Source organism: Cibotium barometz, chromosome 43 (genome assembly GCF_041138505.1).
Source record: "Cibotium barometz isolate CiBa-2024 chromosome 43, ASM4113850v1, whole genome shotgun sequence".
In the NCBI taxonomy this organism is placed as follows: domain Eukaryota; kingdom Viridiplantae; phylum Streptophyta; class Polypodiopsida; order Cyatheales; family Cibotiaceae; genus Cibotium; species Cibotium barometz.
In genome coordinates, this window is record NC_141088.1 from 30,466,232 (window position 1) to 30,483,426 (window position 17,195).

Genomic DNA, 17,195 nt, shown 5'->3' on the forward strand with positions numbered 1-17,195 from the left:
TGGCGGACCACCCACATCTTGCCGCGCATTGCGACAGTGGGCGGCTGCCCGCACGAACACACCCACATACACAAACACACACACAAACACACACACACAAGTTTTTATTACCTGTGTATGCTGTCAGCAATGAAATCCCAAAGGGCCCCCCGGGCCCATATATATAGAAAAATGTACCCCGCCGGGATATGTGACGACCCCGCCGGGGCCCGCCGGGTAAAGCATAAGCCCGGCGGGCCCGCCGGGGTATATCAAAAGCCCGGCGGGATTTTTCCCGGTTACCAGGTCGCTTGCCACCGGCTTTTTTGTGAACATGTTAACATGTGAACATGTTAATAACATGTTCACACATGTTATTAACAAGAAAAAATTTGTGATCACGTGAATATAAAATCCCTGCTACCCAAGCATGCTAAAAAAAACTGACTAAACTTACTAAATTGACACAAGTTGTTGGGAAAGAAGCAAGAGATTGCTCAAATTCGTGAATGCCATTACATGACAAATCATAGGAGGGGGAAATCATTGTTGTATCTTCTAGCCATTACACTAGTAAAACATACGATAGAAACTGATGCAGTTTGGAAGTGATCATGACTAATTGATAACTATGTGTGTGTGTTTATGTTCTCTCTTTTTTAGTTTGTCTTGTGTCTGCCTAGCTCACAGAGGAGTGCTGCCCGTCTCACAGAGGAGTGCTGCCCGGCTTATGGTGCTGTTGTGAAGTGGATCTCCTAAATGAGGACTCACCCTATGTCCGGGGTTGCTTCAAGTCCTGCTAACTTGCTGGACTAGCACTCCTGGTGGCCGCTTCCATCACACTGCAAATACTAGTTAGTGTGGTTTTTTTTATTTTTTCAAAACAGTAAATTTTGCCAAATTGCATCCCTCATTCTAGGCCCTTTTATGCTTAGTGTGACAATAGCTTAGAGGATAGTGGGCTTAAATGAGAATCTTATGTAACACCTAGTTAGTCTAATCCATGGAGTAAAGAAGAGATTTTACAATGGACTCCATGCTCTAGCGGCTTGCAAAACAAGATTGTTTTTTTAAAGTTTTTTACATTGTTTTGTGTGAGTGCTTGGGTAGCATACTTCATGTAGTGTAGAGCATATTTGAAATGCTTGAATGAACATGAATTTGAATGCATACTTGGAAGCAATCCTAGACTCACATTTGGAATCGATGAGCTTGAAGTCTATTGTGATGGTCGATGGGGATTCAAAAGTACCTCGCAAATTAGAAAATTACAAATTCATTACCACATTTGAAAATGAGTTTTGTATCCTGAATCGATATGTAGGACTAATGGCCTCCTCCAACAATGAAGGTGTTTTGGTCCAACTTTCGATATCGAAAGTGGTATTTGGGAAATAGGAAAAGGGCACGTTCTTCTATGTCTGTTAAATTTCGGGGAGGATTGTGCCAACTCCCCGCCATACCTTATGTATGGCTTTTTCATATATACTTTACTCACACAAATGAGCACGAAAATCATATGACTTGATGAATGACGTGTAACTGAGATTCAAATGTCGTAAATGAATTTGGAATTATCTACCTTGCGATGTATTCTATGATCTCTGTCAATGTCCATCGATTTCTCATGTCGAATATAATCATAGGCCTGATGGTCATGCTCGTTTTTTGATCTCTATAAGTTGTTCATATAAACTTGAAAAAGACACGCATACGAAAAAGACAGGTTACAAAAACAGTGTCCATCTTCATTCAAGCGCTTCAAGATGTTTATGTGTGAATGGAGAAACACACGTTCTTTTAAAGTCGTTGACAATGCACACATGCAAGCAATCAAGAAGATAAGGCTACCCAAGCATTCTAGTTGCCACCAATCTTGTTGTTCATATCATGTTATTTATATTGCTCAAGATACAAACGGCAAGGCCAAAACCCTCGAGAGGAAGATCTAGATCGAGTAAGGTACTCCCACTCAATTCCATTTGTTCATGTTCTTATTGGTACGATGATGGCCTCCAAGATTTGATCACTTGGCGTAGTCGTCGTGGGCGAGCAGGTAGGCTTCCACTCCCGTGTAGCTGAGGGGCACCACCTCCTTGAGGGCGGCGGGGACGTGGGCGCGGTGCTTCTCGGAGAGGGCCTCGTATTCGAAGGACCAGTGCACCACGCTAGTGTCGGGGTGGGGCCCTTCCTTGACCTCCACGGTGTACTTGTACTTCTTCACGAGGATGCCCACGAAGCCACCTTCCACCACCTCCGCCTTCAGCTTGAGGGCCTGGTGGTCCACCTCCTCCAGCTTCTCCTTGATGTGCAGCACCAGGTGCTCCGGGTGCTTCTCCCTCGCAATATGCTCAGCGTGGCCTGCATGAGCGCATTATTAAAACAGTATCAAATATGAGCTTTGCAAAAAGTTCAACTAGAGAGCTAATTGCTTACTCTTGCAACAAAAAGTTCACATCAAATTAAATATTGAGCTGATTTTAATTATTGAAGAACTAGAGAGCTAATTGCTTACTCTTGTGGAAGTGGATGGTTCTCACGGAGCCTGGCTGGAAGCCGCTGCCTGCGTACTCCACGCCGGCGATCACGTGCGGCAGAGCCTTGGGCAGGCAGTTGTGGGCGTCCTCGAAGGCCCCGCGCCACAGCCGTTTGGCCGACACCTTCAACTCCACCTTGTCGCTGAACACCTCGATCGCCATTTTACTAATTAGCTAGCGCTTGTTGGTGATTGCTTTGCCAACCCTTGAAATGTGTTTTTCTTTTTTTCTTGTAAAAGCTGATGCTTAGTGTTTCTTAAACAAGAGATAGCTGAGAGAGACAGAGACTGCACCTACTTTTATATTGGTTGGAAGAGTTCCAACTCCATTTAAATTTGTTGGGATATATCCCACGTGCAAAATGAAGTCGACCACGACACTCCAAGAAGCAAAACTTGCTTCCAACGCCGGAGCTTCCAACACCTTCTATAGAATCTAGAGCGCGACATGCAGCTGTATTAGCGGAGGATGCATTTAGACGCCCTTTCGTCTTTGATTCTTGTTTATCAAATCTAGAGCGAAACGAGAAATATATATCTCTCTCTTATATGTTCCACCTTTTTTGGATTTGGAGATTAAATTTGGAGACGAGGAAAAACATTGAGCACTTGAGAGTGACACGTATCAAGGTTTGAATGGAAATACGTATTTCTGTCCTGATCACGCAAACCTTCTTTCTATAAGGTTGTTTCTTTTCGTTTGTCTACGTTCATACACGTCACACACACCAACATACATTATTAGCGCATGCATCTAGACGCCCTTACGGCTTGTTTTTCGAATCTAAAACTTAAAGGAAGATTATGCTTTGAATATTGAGCGTTCATCTATATTCTGCTCAAACTCGAACCATCTAATGTCACTACTCCACTTTTAGGATATTAAGAAAAAAAACACACTTCGCACTTACTGGGCACAAAAATCCCAATCTTACCAAGTTGCATCTGAGAATTCTTTTTCTCCTCTTTTCTCCCTCTTGATGTTCCATATATAATCGATATCCCTACTGTTCCTATAGTGCCCACATTGATCTCTTTGCTCAATGAGGCCTTTTATTTTGAAATGTTAGGTCTACATTAACACTGCATTTTGAGGGGAGCTGAAGACACAGAATCCAAAATTTGGCAATAGATCTCCTCCCTCAATATACTCTGATACTGAAGAAAGAGTTCAAGGAGGACTTTTAGAAGATAATGTAGTCGCTCACTCTCATGGATCATCACTCCCTAAATACTGTATGGATACTACAAAGAAAGGGTTCAAGAAGGAGAGGACTTTTAAAGGATATTATTGTGGTCTTCTGCTCTCATGGATCATGACTCCCTCCATCAGCCCTCTCTCTTTCGCTACATGTCAACGTCGAGCTTCATCTCTCTTCCATTTTACATTTACAAAGCTATCCGTTCTTTAGCTACATCTTCACGATCCATTTGCTACACATTTATAATCCTTTTGTTGAATAAAAGGAATGATCAACTTCCGTTATCAACAGCCCGATGAGAGTAATCATGGAGAGAGGGGGGGAAGGCTTACACATTACAATGCATGGGGGACGTAGCATTTTTCGGGATGTCGGGGCTGTTTGTTGTTGCTCGGCATCGAAAAAATGCTCGAAAGTTTGCTGCTATAGGCAACAAAATTGGCAACGAAATTTCGTTGCCCAGTAGAAAAAAGTACTCTCACCTAAATCTTCGCCGCCGCGTTTCTTCCTACTCCCCAAAGCAGCACATGACTTGGACAACAGTCGATTGACTGCAGCTTTGAGGAGTTTCAAATTACAGACAAACATACACCACATTATCACTTCTCCTGTGAAATTTAGGGAGAAAATATATGCCTATATATGGCACACGCATTGTGCCAAGTGACATTTAGGAAGAAAATCTACCCCTACATATGGCAAACGCATTGTGCCAAGTGAGAGGATCATCAGTTTCGAGCATGCCTGGTTGATTTCCCTACTGGTATGGTTGTCTCTATCATCAATTTTGTAAAGAACTACACATTCACACCTTTCCAAGAGATACAATTCGAGTATTAATTCTCAGAGTAGGTAATGTTTATATTTTATATTATTTGTTTCATATTTGAACTATACTACATAATTGATTTTTTGTGGCCTACTCACCTCTCCTCCTAGCTTCACCATGTTGTTATTGTGGTCCACATTAGCTATTAACATGAAAATGGACATGTAGATGGAGTAGCGAGCACCCCCCAAAGCCCATCCCATTCTTCAAGTGTATCATTTTTACATCGCTCACATGATGCACATTCTCTATAGCATAGTTTTCATCCCCTGGATGATTTTTTACAAGATCGTGGGGACACACTATAAGGGAATGATAGTGTACAAGCAATCCACTAGCATTTTGACCCAGTGCTCAAAATTTTTCTCGTAACCAGTTCTTGTACCAACATTTAAAAAAAAGTCAAAAATTGGGTGCCAAGCCTGTGCCGCAGAATACCCCTAACTTCCCCCCTTTTGTTCATCTCTATTTTTTTGGCAGGTAGCCAAAATGTTTTCTCTCCACTCCAAGATCCCCACACACACACACACACACACACATGCTCTCTCTAACTCTCTCTCTCTCTCTCTTCCATCTCCTCTTGCTTCCTCCATCATGTACTTCTTCCTTTATCTCACTCTCTCCTTCTCAACCTCCCCCCCCCCCCCTCTCTCTCTCTCTCTCTCTTCCATCTCCCCCAGTCCTCCTCCCATCTCTCTCTCTCTCTCTTCCATCTCCCCCAGTCCTCCTCCCTTATGCTTCTTCCTTTACCTTTCCTTATTATACAATCATCTCTCTCCCACACCTCTTATGATTAAAGTTTTCATTCTTTAATAGTTTTCGTAATGAAGATTAGTGTATTCATGTATGTAGGACTAGAAATTAGGATGTTTCATCTAAAAGGGTGGAAGAAACAAACTTTTTTTTTGCTTTGTTTCTTTGGTTTTGCAGGTATCTTCTCTCTCGAGATGAAGGTAAGCTTACTAACTATGTGCTTAACTAATTTGGGGTTTCTTATTTAATGTCATTTTGTGTAAGTAAGTAGGATTAGATAAAGTATGTGGTAGATTGAGGTAACATTTTTTAAATTTATTCTTTTTCCTTCTTTTGTAGCTATTTCCTCCCTCTTATAAAGAGGGGGAAATTTTTTGGTGAGCACTTTCTAGCGAGTGATTCGTCCAAAATGGCGAGTGCTTTTTTCTCTCTCTACTCTCTCTCTACTCTCACTCCCTCACTCTCGCAATCTCTCCCTAGGACCCTCTTTTATTCTCTCTCTCTCGATGTCACTCTTACATCCATGCTCTCCCTCTCTCTTTAAACCCCCCTATCTTATTTTCTATCTCTTTACACCCCTATGCTAACTCCTTATCTCTTGATGCAACTCAAAATTAATATAGAAGGTACAAGATGCACCCCTCTCCCTCTCTCTTGGCCTCTCTCCATGCAACTCAAAATTAATATACAGGGTACAAGATACAACCCTCCCCTCTCTCTCTCTCTCTCCCTCTCTCCATGCATGAAACAATTACAATAGATTATGTCAATGTGAAAATTACAATTTATGATTCAAAATATCAATTTACAATAGAAAATGTCATGCAAACTACAATTGATGATTCTAAATATTAGTATAAACCCTCCATTACTAGAGTCTCATTCATACAATGTTAGAAGAATATGCCAGGAGAATCGTAGTTCAAAAGTAGATGCCATGAGAATATAGTTCAAAATAACAAATAAAACCTCCATTCCTAGAGTCATTCATAAATAACAAAAGAAAATGTCACGAGAATTGTAGTGCAAAATAAAACCTCCATTCCTAGAGTCATTTAAGTATGAGGAGGCATACTCGAGCTCCTGATTTTGTTATGTGGCCCTTCAGAAGGAAGGGGCTCTAATGGTGCTATCCAATTTGGAGGATATGTCGAGATTGGCATAAAACGTGGAGGAACATGGTAAGGAAAAGGTGCATTAGATGGCAGTGGAGGTGGCAATATGGCCTAAGACCTTGATTCCATGGTGGCAAAGGTCACAAAGTTGCCATCATAGGTTCCACTTGTGCCCTTTACAATGCCTCTGTCTCCTTGCCAATGAATTTATTGTCACCGAGGTCTTCAGGAATGTCTTCAAGCCCTCCCAACTCAATTTCATGGCATATCAAATGATCCTCAATGCTTATACAATGTCAGAGCATCTACTTGCATGCCTTTGTCGTGCTACCTCTCCCTGCTGCAAAGCAATCAAGAACTAGGTCCCCCTCCATGGTGAAAGTTCCAAGCAACCACTTGCAAAAGAGAAAAACATTAGATACATTCCCTACCATCTTGAACATGATTTCACAAATTCAAATTATAAAAATCTCTTTCTTGTTTCATACCTTGGAGTAACCACTGGTTTCTCAGCTGGATCTCGTAGAGGCTTACGGTCCCTACCCATTATCAGATTAGGTTCTTTCATGTTGCATTATTCACACTTTGAAACAGCAATGGAATATGACCCAAAACCTTTCCCATGCACTGCATCATTTCCATTCTCTCTCGGATATATTATGGGCTATATCTACTTGGTGGATTGTGTATAAACACTCCAATAAGTATAATGGGCACCTACCCCACAATTACAAGTTAGACATTTTTGTTCAAACCATTGAAAAAACTATTATATACTAGTATATATAAACATAGTTTGTGTAGGTCACCTCCTCAGTTCCATCATCATTAATCTGATGTGGTAAGCTCCTTGCATCTCTAGATACAGTGCCTGTTGGAGAGAGAGATTATGAGATTTCGCCCCCTCAATAATGGTTGGAAGATGATTAGGATTCCTTGCTGTGGGGTGGTTGCAAGATGAGGGTACTCACTTTCCTTTACTATCTCTAAAATTGGGACATGAGCGCAACTCAGGTGGAGTACCTCGATCGTGATATTGCCATCTTAAAACATGACACGTGTCTCCCGAGCTTAAAGCACCATATCTGGAACGAGATACCAACTAACACCACGCCAACAGGTCCATGTTTCAAGTCACCATCCATGTCATCAGTACATGTCACTGCCACTACATTATCTCGATCGAGATATGCATACCACTCGGATCCACTTCAATGCCACGGTGGATCCCCCCGGACATGCCTGCTCAGATATACATTCAGCATATTCAATGATGCCATCTCCACCGTCCACATATCTCGAATGAGATAAGGAAATATAATCTCAACCATTAACAAATCTTGCTTGAGGTATAAAGATGTGATCTCATCTGTCCACATATCTCGTTCGCGATACCAAGATGAAATCGAAGCCATTCAAAAACCTCGAACGAATGAGATACATCTACACAATTTGACCCGTCCATTCGTGCACATTTGAAGATGCGATCCCATCCATTTATATATCGCGATCGAGGTATGAAGTGAATCTCGACTGTCAAACATACCTCGATCATGGTAATGATCCGAAATCTAAGCTGTCCATGTACCTCGAACGAGGTACTTAATTCAAATCGAAGTCGTTGTCGATCCCTCAGAAGCAAACCCTAAAATCACATGCATACTTGGCCATTTGTCTCACTAACCCTAAAACCGTCCCTACATCCGGAGCGTACATCTTGCAAGCCCTAAAATGCATACCACTGAACCTCGATCGAGGTTATAAAATCGGGAAGTGTTTTTTTTGCCTCATGGTCACATGTCGTTTTCACTCTCCTTGCTCTCTTGATTTGGATTAGCAATTAGTGGGCTCATTAGCATTGTTTTATAGCTTCATATTTAGTACTACTTAGCACTAAGCATTGGACCTTTCACATTGACCTGCCTGTTTGTGTTAGTGGGTTCTAGCATGGAGTCACGCGAGGAGGGCCACTCGTCTATTGTGGACCTCATCGGGGAGATAGACCGCGAGTTAGCGGCTATCCGTAGGACTACTAGAGACACACCATCTACCTTACATATCGTGTCAGACTTACAGGCGATGCTATCATCCCTTCCTAGCATTCACGATATTGTTTATGTAGATGAGTGGATAGCCTACCATCGTACTGCTCTGTAGGGATGGAGCCTACTTAGATCTTTTCCTTGATAGCCATGGGATGAGGCGTGGACAAGCCCCTTACGCCTGGACAAGCCCCTTACTATTTCGTGGTGCTCAAATCCTCGTATGGCGGCACATATCTATAGTCCATATGCTGCCGCATATGGGAGAATGCCAAAAAACCGCCAGATTCCCATATACTTTGTAAATCAATTATATGTGGAGTTTTTCTTAGGGGAGGAGTTGGTGGATTAAACTAGCCATCGGCCCGGTGGTGGTGGTGCTGTGGGCAAGGCCGTCTCCAGGACCAGGGTAAGCGACCTCCACTAGCCCTTCGTGTAGCTGCTACGTATCCTACATTTGTGCCTTTGTCGACAATCGAGGCTCTCGGCACCTAGGTGGAAACCGACGTACGGAGTACCAACACACGGAGAGCATCCAACATGTGGTGCGCTTGTTCTCACGATCGATAGTGACGACAAATGTTGAGGTATTTACACATTTATTACTTCTTAAGTTTTTTTAAAGTCATTGGTTTACATTTTTATATGTACTTTTCTATATTTTTAAAATGAGCGGCATGGTTGATTGTGTCATGTAGGGGCCCACACCTACGAGTGAGAGACTCACTCAGGAGTTGATAGAGGCAAGAGCGGAGATTAAATGCCTTAGAGCTGCATTTTAGATGAGAGAGACAGCCACTGAAGAGGCATGCCATGCCAGATAGTATATCCAACAGGTAGGTTTCTCTTGTACGTAAAAGAGTTATAATTAAGGTCTAAAGTTATAAATTTCTTTAAGTAATAGCTAATGAGAGAGACTAATCAATTATTTGTATGCTTTACTTTTTTAGTAGGCTCGGACTTAGGTAGAGAGTTCTAGAGCCAAGGCAGAGCATTACATGATTATGGAGTTAATTGCACAGTATAGGGAAGAGCAGTTGATGTTGCATGTTTGAGAGTTCTGTAGATCTTTAGACGTGATAGTACCTTACTTGCCTCTATATCCACGGCCTATTATTACAAAGGTTTTTCAATGACCGCTCCCTCTCAGGATGTACCATTATTCCTCCATGATGCCTGTTGCGATCTATGTCTAGAGGAGGACATTGACAATACTAGTGAATATGCTCTGGGATGTGGATATTTTTTCCGCTTGTCTTGCATCACCCAGGAACTGATGCCCAAACCCTTGAAACCAAAACACCTGTTTTCACTTCGAAGCTCTTCCCTCTGCATTTTAGAAAGAGCCGGAGTTCCTGAGAAACAGCTTTGAGGAAAAGGTCTTCCTTCATTCCTGAAACTTCCTATCTCTTGATTTTAGTTGGGACCTTGGTGTCTCTTTGGAGGCGGAAGGTTGGAAGAACTTCTTGGTGTTTGGAATCTTTTGATGGATGAGGGGACTGGCTTTGGCGAGACTTTAACAATAAAGACTTTGGCAAAGTCTTTCGCCATCCTTATAGCTTCAGCCCATGGAATTTGGCTTGGCATTCTTGACCAGGGTGTCCAAAGGTTCGTCCATTCCTCGAATGAACCTGGCCATGAGTTGCTCTTCCTCTAGCGGTGGTGAGTACTTGAGGAGAAGAGCAAATGCTTGGTGATATACTTCAATAGTTTTTCTCCCCTGGGTTAACTCTAAGAATTCATTCATCTTGGTTTCCAAAAATCCGAGGGGACAAAATATCTTTCTTAAGTAAGTCTTGAGATCATTCCAGGGCTGGTTGTTCCTATCCAAATTGTTGGTCTCGCAATGGTTTCTCCATGCCACCCTGGCTATTTCCACTATCTTCACCCTTGCAAGAGCCATTTTGCTCCTCTCGTTGTATCCGGTGACATTAAAGTATTCTTCCATTGCCTCGACCCATTTCTCCATAGCCTTGCCCAATTTCTCCCGTTCACCCTTAAAGGGACCTGGCTGAGTTTTGTGAAGGGCTTTGTAAACATCGGGGTTAAGCTCTTCCTCATCAGTGAGAGGATCTGGCTATCGACCATGGTTCGGGCGCCTCATGGTTCTGTAAAAAATGATACAGTATTAAATTTCTATTTGATTTCGTCAACAAGATCCTAAGACTTAAGAGGTTTGGGAAATAATTGCTTAAACAAGATAATCGATCTTATTGGAGATCTATGACATATGTCTGAGGAACAGATCTTGCTTCTTCAATTCATCATATAATAAACAATCACTTATATGATAGGGAATTTTCCACAAACATTTCTTTATTTATGTAAAGTTTGCAATATGTACATAGAGAATCTTGGCTCTAGAAAGTCAAAACCTCCACCACGGAATGCATAAGACGGCGATACTGGGCTATAGACATGCCCCGATACAAATGTTCCCTTATTGCTAAAGGTGCTACAATCTTACTCTTTGGAATAAAAAGACTAAGAAGTCTATAAATACGGTGGAAAAGTCTAAAATATCGAGGTGTGGGGTGATATATAATAACACCATGAATCACTTTTAACCTCAACAGGACCATGGCTAACGAGATATTGTCCCTCAGCATCATGCGCTGGTTGCAAGAGGCATGGACATATTACCCTGCGTGCCACTTATGTCGTCCTCCCTCATCCGAGTCTGGGAAATATAAGTCCTCGAAATGGTTTGGGACTCTCGCTCTGCTCGTTTGAGTCGTAGAGCAGAGGAGATGATATGCTCGAAGGCGAAAGCACTCATATCCTAAGACTCAATGAGGTCGAGAATACCAAACAAACATGGAACTTCCATCTATAAAACCAAATTCATGGATTAAAAGTCTTCATTAATGAAGCTTAAGGAATGAAAACACAATATGTAAATGCTCTTCTGAGCTTTTTTTTAATAAATTTTTGATATAATTCATTTCTCCTTCTTAGCTTCCAACAATGCTCTGATACCAGCTCTGAGACCCTCGCCCCCCCTCCGCGATGCCCCCTCCTTGGGTGGTGCTGGCGGCAGAAGCAGCGTTAGCTTCTCACGCGGGGCCAGGATCCACACTTGGGGCCTCACCCACACAGATGTCCAGAGACAAGAGACTAGCTTAGTGGTTCCTCAAAAACCAAACCCGAAAAAACTTCCCTCGCTCCCCGCCGGAAGGCACGGGCGATTCCACTAGGAAAATCATCTAACGGGAGAATTAATCTATCCAGTCAAAGTCTTAACTAACCAAACTGATTCGACCGATCCCAAAAGTCACACGGCCAGATCAAGGAAGAGACTTACACTTGGCCGCCATAGAATCATCGCTTTTTTTCCCCTTTAGTGAGGCACAGCCCGCTGATTTCCTCCCATAGAACAAGGGTCTTCCTAGGACTTAATTTAACTAACGTAACTTAATTGAAACTCTTTGTATATCGCAGGAATCCCCCGATCCAGTCTAACCCCAACCTGCGTCCATGGGTTAGCCAACCACCCAACCACTGTATTGGTGGGATTCCTTCATAAAAATTTGGTTATGTTTTGCCCGGGTATCGAGGGAAAGAGTTCCTAGGCCCCCTAGCCAGCAAAATTCAAGGTAGTCATACCACTTACACACCTAATATGAAATTGCCATTTTAACAGATTCGGCTGTCTTTAAACAATCTTTCAATGAAACCATAGTATTATTGATCATAATCCTCCAAAATATTGAGTCCATTGTTTTATAAAAATATATCACCCGGACTCTCCATTGTTGAAGACCAGCTCGTTAACCGAGTTCCAATATCAAAATTAAGCTCACAAAAGTAATTCCTTCCAATTTATCCATATCTTCCTTAACGTACACATGGGTGTCCTAGCAACCACGAGCCCGTGCATCACCTAGTCAGAATCCTCTAGGATCCTACTTAGGTGTCCTAGCACTTCACTCAGGATCCTACTTAGGTGTCCTAGCACCTAGTCAGAATCCTCTAGGATCCTACTTAGGTGTCCTAGCACTTCACTCAGGGACCACTTCGTCAGTCCTCACCCATCGCACCAGGCACATACCATTTTAACCATACTGAGGCTGGTCAAGACCTCAGCAGGCTTTGCTGTGCGAGTGATGTCATCCGATGACTCCCCACCAGCTGTTGCACAATGAGTCTCTCCTTAGTGAAATCACAAACCTCTTCATATAAAGCCTCTATGCATATTCAGAGATCTATGAATAAAGCCTCTTTGCAGAAATCCTCTATACTTAAAGAGAGCTCTATGCATATATATATATATGCATGAAAAAATCCTCTATACGTAAAGAGAGCTCTATGTATAAAACCTCTTTGCAGAAAACCTTCATATATAAAGACGGTTCTATGCATAAAGCCTCTATAAATAAAGAGAGATTTATGCATATAGATATGCATAAACAGAGCTCTATGCATAAAGAAAGCCTCTATGCATATATTATGCTCTCAATGCATGTATAAAGAGTTCTATGCATATGAGAGCTCTCTGCATATATATGCATAAAGAAAGCCTCTATGCATATATTATGCTATCAATGCATGCATTGAGAGCTAACCCTAACAACATAAAACCCACAAAAAAACCCCTAAAAGCATGTCCCTAAAAATCCTATGTATAGAGAATGCCTAAAAGCATAAGGGCAAGGAGTGAGAGCTTATCTCAAGAATGTTCTAAGTGTTGACTTGAATAAGCCTACAAAATATATCAATAAAATAAAATAGAAAGTTAAAAAGCATACTATATTTTAACATATGAGAAAGCAAGAGGAGGAGTAAAAGAGGAGAAGGGGAAGAGGAGAAGTGAAAGAGGATAAGGGGAAGAGGATAAAAATAGGGTGAGTCTCCTTAACCCTAACCCTAAAGAAACTTTATCCCTAAACCTAAAAAGTTAAAAAGTATACTACATTTTAACATATGAGAAAGCAAGGGGATAAGTGAAAGAGGAGAAGGGGAACATAAGAAAAATAGGGCGAGTCTCCTTAACCCTAACCCTAAAGAAACTTAATAGAAAGCTTTTAGTTTATCAAACCCTAACCCTTACTTATTTAAAAAAAGCCTATAGAGAGCTTTGATGGAGAGCTCTCCATCAAAGCTCTATATTGGCACTTCTATGTAGAAGCTACGGTTAGGGAAAGGCAAAGAGAGAGGAGATAGAGAAAGGAAGGAAGAGAAAAGCTCACCTCAAAGCATGGATGAAGCTTTCCATGAAAACTTGAGAGTAAAGGAGACGGGAATGAAGCTTTCCATGAGATCTGGAGAGCATAGGAGAGGGAGAGAATAGCACATACCTTAGAAGAGGATGAGCTTTGATGGGAGGAAGAGGTGTAGGGGATGGAATTGACATGACTGGGATAAGAGCTACAATCAATTGACTATTGTCTAAACCATGTGCTTCTTTGGGGAGTAGGAAGAAACACGGTGGTGAAGATTTAGGTGGGAGTACTCTTTTCCAAGTCCCCCGAGCAACGAAATTTCATTGCCTTCTAGCAGTGAAATTTCGAGCGTAATTTGGATGCCAAGTGCAATGAAAAAAATCCCCAACATCCCAAACATTGCTTTGCCCCCGATGCATTGTAATGTGTAAGCATTCCCCCCCTCTCTCCATGATTACTCTCACCGACCATGATAACCGAAGTTGATCATTCCTTTTATTCAACAAAAGGATTATAAATGTGTAGCAAATGGATCGTGAAGATGTAGCTAAAGAAAGGATAGCTTTGTAAATGTAAAACGGAAGAGAGATGAAGCTCGACGTTGACATATAGCGAAAGAAAGAGGGCTGATGGAGGGAGTCATGATCCATGAGAGCAAAAGACCACAATAATATCCTTTAAAAGTCCTCTCCTTCATGAACCCTTTCTTTGTAGTATCAATATAGTATTTAGGGAGTCATGATCCATGAGAGTGAGCGACCACAATAATATCCTTTAAAAGTCCTCTCCTTCTTGAACCCTTTCTTTGTAGTATCATTACAGTATTTAGGGAGTCATGATCCATGAGAGTGAGCGACTACATTATCTTCTAAAAGTCCTCCTTGAACTCTTTCTTCAGTATCAGAGTATATTGAGGGAGGAGATCTATTGCTAAATTTTGGATTCTCTGTCTTCAGTTGCCCTCAAAATGCAGTGTTAATGTAGACCTAACATTTCAAAATAAAAGGCCTCATTGAGCAAAGAGATCAATGTGGGCACTATAGGAACAGTAGGGATATCGATTATATATGGAACATCAAGAGGGAAAAAAGAGGAGAAAAAGAGGAGAAAAAGAATTCTTTGCAAACAAGCAGATGCAGCTTGGTAAGATTGGGATTTTTGTGCCCAGTAAGTGCGAAGTATGTTTTTTTCTTAATATCCTAAAAGTGGAGTAGTGACATTAGATGGTTCGAGTTTGAGCAGAATATAGATGAACGCTCAATATTCAATATATGTGTCACTCTCAAGTGCTCAATGTTTTCGTCGTCTCCAAATCCAAAAAAGGTGGAACATATAAGGTCGTGTCGTGGTCGAATTCATTTTGCACGTGGGAAGTTAGGGGTATTCTGCGGCATAGGCTTGGCACCCAATTTTTGACTTTTTTTTAAATGTTGGTACAAGAACTGGTTACGAGAAAAATTATGAGCACTCAATCAAAATGCTAGTGGATTGCTCGTACACTATCATTCCCTTATAGTGTGTCCCCGCGATCTTGTAAAAAATCATCCAGGGGATGAAAACTATGCTATAGAGAATGTGCATCATGTGAGCGATGTAAAAATGATACACTTGAAGAATGGCATGGGCTTTGGGGGGTGCTCGCTACTCCATCTACATGTCCATTTTCATGTTAATAGCTAATGTGGACCACAATAACAACATGGCGAGGCTAGGAGGAGAGGTGATTAGGCCACAAAAAATCAATTATGTAGTATAGTTCAAATATGAAACAAATAATATAAAATATAAACATTACCTACTCTGAGAATTAATACTCAAATTGTATCTCTTGGAAAGGTGTGAATGTGTAGTTCTTTACAAAATTGATGATAGAGACAACCATACCAGTAGGGAACTCAACCAGGCATGCTCGAAACTGATGATCCTCTCACTTGGCACAATGCATTTGCCATATGTAGGGGTAGATTTTCTTCCTAAATGTCACTTGGCACACTGCGTGTGCCATATATAGGCATATATTTCTCCCTAAATTTCACAGCGAGAAGTGATAATGTGGTGTATGTTTGTCTGTAATTTGAAACTGCTCAAAGCTACAATCAATCGACTGTTGTCCAAGCCATGTGCTGCTTTGGGGAGTAGGAAGAAACGCGGCGGCGAAGATTTAGGTGAGAGTACTTTTTTCTACTGGGCAACGAAATTTCGTTGCCAATTTTGTTGCCTATAGCAACAAACTTTCGAGCATTTTTTCGATGCCGAGCAACGACAAACAGCCCCGACATCTCGAACGCTGCTATGCCCCTGATGTGTTGTAATGAGTAAGCCTTCCCCCTCTCTCCATGATTACCCATCGCCGACCATGATAACCGAAGTTGATCATTCCTTTTATTCAACGAAAGGATTATAAATGTGTAGCAAATGGATCGTGAAGATGTAGCTAAAGAAAGGATAGCTTTGTAAATGTAAAATGGAAGAGAGATGAAGCTCGACGTTGACATATAGCGAAAGAGAGAGGGCTGATGGAGGGAGTCATGATCCATGAGAGCAGAAGACCACAATAATATCCTTTAAAAGTCCTCTCCTTCTTGAACCCTTTCTTTGTAGTATCGATACAGTATTTAGGGAGTGATGATCCATGAGAGTGAGCGACTACATTATCTTCTAAAAGTCCTCCTTGAACTCTTTCTTCAGTATCAGAGTATATTGAGGGAGGAGATCTATTGCCAAATTTTGGATTCTGTGTCTTCAGCTCCCCTCAAAATGCAGTGTTAATGTAGACCTAACATTTCAAAATAAAAGGCCTCATTGAGCAAAGAGATCAATGTGGGCACTATAGGAACAGTAGGGATATCGATTATATATGGAACATCAAGAGGGAGAAAAGAGGAGAAAAAGAATTCTCAGATGCAACTTGGTAAGATTGGGATTTTTGTGCCCAGTAAGTGCGAAGTGTGTTTTTTTTCTTAATATCCTAAAAGTGGAGTAGTGACATTAGATGGTTCGAGTTTGAGCAGAATATAGATGAACGCTCAATATTCAAAGCATAATCTTCCTTTAAGTTTTAGATTCGAAAAACAAGCCGTAAGGGCGTCTAGATGCATGCGCTAATAATGTATGTTGGTGTGTGTGACGTGTATGAACGTAGACAAACGAAAAGAAACAACCTTATAGAAAGAAGGTTTGCGTGATCAGGACAGAAATACGTATTTCCATTCAAACCTTGATACGTGTCACTCTCAAGTGCTCAATGTTTTTCCTCGTCTCCAAATTTAATCTCCAAATCCAAAAAAGGTGGAACATATAAGAGAGAGATATATATTTCTCGTTTCGCTCTAGATTTGATAAACAAGAATCAAAGACGAAAGGGCGTCTAAATGCATCCTCCGCTAATACAGCTGCATGTCGCGCTCTAGATTCTATAGAAGGTGTTGGAAGCTCCGGCGTTGGAAGCAAGTTTTGCTTCTTGGAGTGTCGTGGTCGACTTCATTTTGCACGTGGGATATATCCCAACAAATTTAAATGGAGTTGGAACTCTTCCAACCAATATAAAAGTAGGTGCAGTCTCTGTCTCTCTCAGCTA

At 41.5% G+C, this 17,195-nt stretch overlaps 1 protein-coding gene across 1 annotated transcript; it reads right to left on the bottom strand.

Moving 5' to 3' along the window:
- Window positions 1-1,855: 1,855 nt before the first annotated feature.
- Window positions 1,856-2,796, bottom strand: LOC147613802 (major pollen allergen Bet v 1-F/I-like). The gene is made up of 2 exons (XM_086781221.1): window positions 2,495-2,796; window positions 1,856-2,340 (listed from the first exon to the last, which is right to left on the bottom strand). Exons 1-2 carry the CDS (start codon window positions 2,676-2,678, stop codon window positions 2,006-2,008), a joined length of 519 nt encoding a protein of 172 aa, XP_086637347.1. The 5' UTR covers window positions 2,679-2,796; the 3' UTR covers window positions 1,856-2,005.
- Between the last annotated feature and the right edge of the window lie 14,399 nt (window positions 2,797-17,195).